Source organism: Lucilia sericata, unplaced genomic scaffold, assembly GCF_015586225.1.
Source record: "Lucilia sericata isolate MDLA Ls3-8-SP2 unplaced genomic scaffold, ASM1558622v1 Contig005197F_arrow, whole genome shotgun sequence".
In the NCBI taxonomy this organism is placed as follows: Eukaryota; Metazoa; Arthropoda; class Insecta; order Diptera; family Calliphoridae; genus Lucilia; species Lucilia sericata.
Window position 1 is genome coordinate 13,833 of NW_023997471.1, and position 7,751 is coordinate 21,583.

Consider the following 7,751-nt stretch of genomic DNA (forward strand, 5'->3'; position numbering starts at 1 on the left):
TCTGGACTATAGTGAGACTATAGTATGTACTGTAGTGAGGCTATAGTCCGGACTATAGTGAGACTACAGTCTAGACTATAGCGAGACTATAGTTTTTAATATAGTAGGACCAAAGTCTGGACTAAAGTGACGCTATAGTCTGGGCTATTATATGACTATAGTCCGGGCTATAGTCTGGACTATAGTATGACTACAGTCTGGACTATAGTATGACTATAGTCTGGACTATAGTCTAGACTATAGTATGACTATAGTATGACTATAGTCTGGTCTATAGTATGACTATTGTCTGGACTATAGTTTGACTATAGTCTGGACAATAGTATGACTATAGTCGGGACAATAGTATGACTATAATCTGGACTATAGTCTGGCCTATAGTCTGGACTATAGTCTGGTCTATAGTATGACTATTGTCTGGACTATAGTTTGACTATAGTCTGGACTATAGTATGACTATAGTCTGGATTATAGTCTGGACTATAGTCTGGACTATAGTCTGGACTATAGTCTGTACTATAGTCTAGACTATAGTCTGGATTATAGTCTGGATTATAGTCTGGACTATAGTCTGGACTATAATCTGGACTAAAGTCTGGACTAAAGTCTGGACTATAATCTGGACTATAGTCTGGACTGTAGTCTGGACTATAGGCTGGACTATAGGCTGGCCTATAGTATGAGTATAGGCTGGACTATAGTATGACTATAGTCTGGACTATAGTACGACTATAGTCTGGACTATAGTATGACTATAGTCTGGACTATAGTCTGGCCTATAATCAGGCCTATAATCTGGACTATAGTATGACTATAGGCTGGACTGTAGTATGACTATAGGCTGGACTATAGTCTAGTCTACAGTCTTTACTATAGTCTGGCCTATAATCTGGACAATAGTATGACTATAGGCTGGACTATAGTCTAGTCTACAGTTCTACAGTCTTTACTATAGTCTGGCCTATAATCTGGACAATAGTATGACTATAGGCTGGACTATAGCCTAGACTACAGTCTGGACTATAGTATGACTATAGTCTGGACTATAGTATTACTATAGTCTGGACAATAGTATGACTATAGTCTGGGCAATGGTATGACTATAGTCTAGACTATAGTATGACTATAATCTGGACTATAGTATGACTGTAGTCTGGACTATAGTATGGCTATAGTCTGGACAATAGTATGACTATAGTCTGGACTATAGTATGACTATAGTCTGGACTATAGTATGACTATAGTCTGGACTATAGTATGACTATAGTCTGGACTATAGTATGACTATAGTCTGGACTATAGTATGACTTTAGTCTGGACTATAATATGACTATAGTCTGTTCTATAGTATGATTATAGTTTGCACTATAGTATGACTAAAGTCTAGACTATAGTAAGACTATAGTCATGACTATTGAAAGACTATAATCTGGACTATAGTAAGACTATAGTTAGAACTATACTGAGACCATAGTCAGTGATACTGTAGTCAGTTTTCTGACTTGTATAAAATGACTTCATATGCTTTCGCTCAACTTTTGACCAAATTTCAAACTCCTTTTAAACACTGTATCTATAACTCCCACTTGCTCTTCAAAATCTCTACATAACTCAAGTTTTGGGTACAAAAAGATCAAAAACTAATTTGTTGTCAAATTTAAGCGTTTCTTTTATAAATGTTTTAAATTCTATAACTAATTTCAATTTTTTTGTAAAACATTTAAGTGTTTTTTTATGTTTAGTTGTTGTTTTTTTTCTGTTAATTTAATACTATTAAATTGTAAGTGCTAAATTCTTTTATATTATTTTCTAAAGACATTTAAATTTAATGTTTTGTTTTTTATACTTTAAATCTTACACAAATTTTTGTATTAATATTAATTCGTTAGATTTGCTATAAAAATCAAAAGAAAACGTATCATCATTTTAGCACAAAAATTCAAACTCAAACCCTTCACCATTTTTTAAAAAAATATTTTTTTTTTGTTGTTTTGTTTTGTTCTTTAACCTTTTTCCTTACATAAACGTGTATTATTTTGTAAATTTCAAGTGATACTTGCAAAAATCGGTAGTCATATGTCTGGGGTTTTTGTGTTTCCTGTATTTGTTGCAGTTGTTGTAATGTTGTCATTCTGTTGTTGTAAATTGGTATCGGTAACAACAATTGTTATTGTTTGCTCCTGGTATTGTTGCTGTTGTTTGTCAGTGTTTGTTTGCACTTGTTCGATTGTCTTCGTAATGTTGGTTTGTTGTTGCTGATGGTGCTGCTGCTGTTGTTGCTGTTGTTGCATGTTATTGTGATTGTGTATTTCATCATTCAATTGCCTTCGTATTTCAGCATCAATGGCTTCGGCATCCTCCGGATAGCGTTCCGAACAGAATATGGCTCCATCTTTTAAAAGCTTTAACAGGTTAATTCTGTCCTCAGCGGTTCGCTTTGCACACAATGGTCTAATGGTTTAGGAGTAGAATGAAAATAGAGGGAAAATAAAGAAATTAAGAAAAAGTTGAATATTAATAAAGAACTTTAGTTTTATATAAGAAAGCTTTAACATATAAAAAAGCTCAGAACTTGAAACATAAAACGACATAAACAAAATGGAAGTTGTATTTTTAGTTTCACAAGCTTTCGTAAACCCAATTAAAGACAGCTTTTAATTAACTTTAATTTAAAAGCTTTTATAACATGAAAGTAATTTAGCTGTTAAAGCTCTTGCAAGTCTCGTGAAACTTTTAAAATATTCTAACAACTTTTTAAAGCCTTTTGGAACCTTGAAAGATTTTGAGAAATTTTAAAGCTTTTTAGAGCTTTGAAAACATTATAAAACTTTGAAATCATACATTTTGTTTTTACAAAAAAAGTTAAATTTTTATTTATTTAAATTATTTATTATTTTAAAATTCATTTAACATGTTTTCATTTCATTTGTCGGCGCGGATGTTTAATTAACGATCACATCACTTCAACATTTTGCCATTTAAATAAATAATATTATATAGAACACATATTTTTTTATGATTAATTTATGGATTTTAATGCATAAATTGTGTATGTGTGTTGTTAGTCATATTTTAAAAACACATACAACATCCATCAGTCAACAACCATATATACAATCAACCATTTCGTATCTTTGCATAATAAACAAAAATATTGTACAACTTTTTTTCAACTCAAGAATATAAATAACATTTTCAAACATGCTATGAATGGCAACAAAAAAATCGTATTACAGAAATATAGTAAAATTAAAAGGAATATATGATAAAGATAGTCTAAGAGAGAGAGAAAGTCTATAGTTTAGTTTATAGTCTAGTCTATAGTTTAGTTTATAGTCTAGTCTATAGTCTAGTCTATAGTCTAGTCTATAGTCTAGTCTATAGCCTAGTATATAGTCTATAGTCTAGTCTATAGTCTAGTCTATAGTCTAGTCTATAGTCTAGTCTATAGTCTAGTCTATAGTCTAGTCTATAGTCTAGTCTATAGTCTAGTCTATAGTCTAGTCTATAGTCTAGTCTATAGTCTAGTCTATAGTCTAGTCTATAGTCTAGTCTATAGTCTAGTCTATAGTCTAGTCTATAGTCTAGTCTATAGTCTAGTCTATAGTCTAGTCTATAGTCTAGTCTATAGTCTAGTCTATAGTCTAGTCTATAGTCTAGTCTATAGTCTAGTCTATAGTCTAGTCTATAGTCTAGTCTATAGTCTAGTCTATAGTCTAGTCTATAGTCTAGTCTATAGTCTATAGTCTCTAGTCTAGTCTATAGTCTAGTCTATAGTCTAGTCTATAGTCTAGTCTATAGTCTAGTCTATAGTCTAGTCTATAGTCTAGTCTATAGTCTAGTCTATAGTCTAGTCTATAGTCTAGTCTATAGCCTAGTCTATAGTCTAGTCTATAGTCTAGTCTATAGTCTAGTCTATAGTCTAGTCTATAGTCTAGTCTATAGTCTAGTCTATAGTCTAGTCTATAGTCTAGTCTATAGTCTAGTCTATAGTCTAGTCTATAGTCTAGTCTATAGTCTAGTCTATAGTCTAGTCTATAGTCTAGTCTATACTCTAGTCTATAGTCTAGTCTATAGTCTAGTCTATAGTCTAGTCTATAGTCTAGTCTATAGTCTAGTCTATAGTCTAGTCTATAGTCTAGGCTATAGTCTAGTCTATAGTCTAGTCTATAGTCTAGGCTAATAGTCTAGTCTATAGTCTAGTCTACAGTCTAGTCTATAGTCTAGTCCTATAGTCTAGTTCTATAGTCTAGTCTATAGTCTAGTCTACGTCTAGTCTATAGTCAGTCTATAGTCTAGTCTATAGTCTAGTCTATAGTCTAGTCTATAGTCTAGTCTATAGTCTAGTCTATAGTTCTAGTCTATAGTCTAGTCTAATAGTCTAGTCTATAGTCTAGTCTATAGTCTAGTCTATAGTCTAGTCTATAGTCTAGTCCTATAGTCTAGTCTATAGTCTAGTCTATAGTCTAGCTCTATAGTCTAGTCTATAGTCTAGTCGATAGTCTGTCTTAGTCTAGTCTATAGTCTAGTCTATAGTCTAGTCTATAGTCTAGTCTATGTCTAGTCCTATAGTCCTAGTCTATAGTCTAGTCCTATAGTCTAGTCTATCGTCTAGTCTATAGTCTAGTCCTATAGTCTAGTCTATAGTCTAGTCTATAGTCTAGTCTATAGTCTAGTCTATAGTCTAGTCTATAGTCTAGTCTATAGTCTAGTCTATAGTCTAGTCTATAGTCTAGTCTATAGTCTAGTCTATAGTCTAGTCTATAGTCTAGTCTATAGTCTAGTCTATAGTCTAGTCTATAGTCTAGTCTATAGTCTAGTCTATAGTCTAGTCTATAGTCTAGTCTATAGTCTAGTCTATAGTCTAGTCTATAGTCTAGTCTACAGTCTAGTCTATAGTCTAGTCTATAGTCTAGTCTATAGTCTAGTTTACACTCAACTCTATAATATACATATTTTATAGTCTAGTCTATAGCCTAGCTACTATTATAATATACAGTCTATATTACCTACAGTAGTGATCTTTAACATTCAAAAACAAAAAGAAAAGGAAGCGAAACATTTAACTGATTCATTTAAATCCATTCAGTAGAGAACAAAATTATGCCATTAATTTGTTTACAACTGTTTTCCGGTGAAAAGAAACATTTTTTATTATTCTGAACAATATAAAGCAAAAGGGGACCATTTACAGACACATACACTCATATGAAAATAAACAGCCATAGTTTATGAAAGAGAAAAACATAACGTTTTGCCAACAACTACATATTTTAAGTATGAAAATTTTACTGCATACTTTTAAGCGTAAAATAGCGAGTGGTGGTGTTGGTGTTCTGGATATTTTCTCTACATAAATTAAATTGCAACAATTATTTTTATTTTATTTCTTCTTTTTTCATATACATTTAATTAATGTTTCAAAATGTTTATTTGAAAAAATGGCATATTAAATGTAAAATGCTTTATTAAATGTACCTTTTTATAAACGAAACGAAATTGTATAAAATTTATAAAAAAAAACTGTCAAAGTCGCAAATGGATTTACAAAAAAAGTTTTAGTGAAAAGAGATAAAAAAACTCTTTTTAAACGTCCTTTTTTCAATAACTACATGGAATTTTAATAAAGCATAAATGGAGGGGCAGTTGTAAAAGAAAAATACTGCATATTTTAGGGATTAAATAAACTAGTAAGTAAGTGTCTTAAGTTAAGTCTACAATAACAAAAACAAAAAATATAACACCAACAATAATAGTAAATAACAATAATAACATTAAGAAAACAACATTGAGACATAGATGTGTGATAGTTATACAAAACGGGGGATGATAACCACATCCACATCTGGGCCTCTCCCCCTAACCTGCCTGAATCCTTAAGCTGTTCCATAAAATCTTTGCCCGTTATATCCACCAATGAATTCGGATCCATATTCGACAGAGAATCCAAATCGGGATCACTCATAACCGAAACATTGCAAAGATTATTCTGCAGCTGTCCAACCAATTGCTTAATGCGTGCCGTTTTTTCAGCCTTATCGGCAGCATCAGTTTGGTCGTGCGGTGTGGTAATGGTGACATAGTGGGAGGGCTAAAAAGATATAGAAGTGGGAAAATAGAAATTTGTAAGTAATAAAATTTAATGGAATATTTAATGTAATATTTTATTTAAATTTTATATTTGTTTTGTTTTGTTTTTCTCTAGTTTTTTTTTCATTTCATATCTCTAAATTGCATTTCAATGTTAGTTTCCATTTTAAATTGTTATAAATGTATTATGAACTCTAAGGGGTGTATTATTTTACATAAACATTTATTTTGGCCTTAAAACTTGAAACCAAAAACATAACAAATATTTTCAGGAGTCTTTTGCCACTGTTTACATTATGTGGGTAGAAAATTTAAAAGCTTAGTAAAAGACTACTAGATACAGTGGGACAAAGAAGAGTAAAACAATAGACTATAGACTAGACTATAGACTAGACTATAGACTAGACTATAACTAGACTATAGACTAGACTATAGACTAGACTATAGACTAGACTATAGACTAGACTATAGACTAGACTATAGACTAGACTATAGACTAGACTATAGACTAGACTATAGACTAGACTATAGACTAGACTATAGACTAGACTATAGACTAGACTATAGACTAGACTATAGACTAGACTATAGACTAGACTATAGACTAGACTATAGACTAGACTATAGACTAGACTATAGACTAGACTATAGACTAGACTATAGACTAGACTATAGACTAGACTATAGACTAGACTATAGACTAATCTATAGACTAGACTATAGACTAGACTATAGACTAGACTATAGACTAGACTATAGACTAGACTATAGCTACTATAGACTATAGACTAGACTATAGACTAGACTATAGACTAGACTATAGACTAGACTATAGACTAGACTATAGACTAGACTATAGACTAGACTATAGACTAATCTATAGACTAGACTATAGACTAGACTATAGACTAGACTATAGACTAGACTATAGACTAGACTATAGACTAGACTATAGACTAGACTATAGACTAGACTATAGACTAGACTATAGACTAGACTATAGACTAGACTATAGACTAGACTATAGACTAGACTAGACTAGACTATAGACTAGACTATGACTACTTAGACTAGACTATAGACTAGACTATAGACTAGACTATAGACTAGACTATAGACTAGACTATAGACTAGACTATAGACTAGAATAGAGACTAGACTATAGACTACTATAGACTAGACTATAGACTAGACTATAGACTAGACTATAGACTAGACTATAGACTAGACTATAGACTAGACTATAGACTAGACTATAGACTAGACTATAGACTAGACTATAGACTAGACTATAGACTAGACTATAGACTAGACTATAGACTAGACTATAGACTAGACTATAGACTAGACTATAGACTAGACTATAGACTAGACTATAGACTAGACTATAGACTAGACTATAGACTAGACTATAGACTAGACTATAGACTAGACTATAGACTAGACTAGACTAGACTATAGACTAGACTATAGACTAGACTATAGACTAGACTATAGACTAGACTATAGACTAGACTATAGACTAGACTATAGACTAGACTATAGACTAGACTATAGACTAGACTATAGACTAGACTATAGACTAGACTATAGACTAGACTATAGACTAGACTATAGACTAGACTATAGACTAGACTATAGACTAGACTATAGACTAGACT

The 7,751-nt window shown here is 31.6% G+C and overlaps 1 protein-coding gene across 1 annotated transcript; it reads right to left on the bottom strand.

Annotated features, from left to right (window-relative positions):
• Window positions 1-1,306: 1,306 nt before the first annotated feature.
• Window positions 1,307-6,091, bottom strand: LOC119615455 (TNF receptor-associated factor family protein DDB_G0272348; the record flags this gene model as incomplete). The annotated part of the gene is made up of 2 exons (XM_037971459.1): window positions 1,307-2,451; window positions 5,865-6,091. Coding segments are annotated over 2 exons (606 nt in total), but the record flags the coding sequence as incomplete, so codon positions are not given.
• Window positions 6,092-7,751: the final 1,660 nt, after the last annotated feature.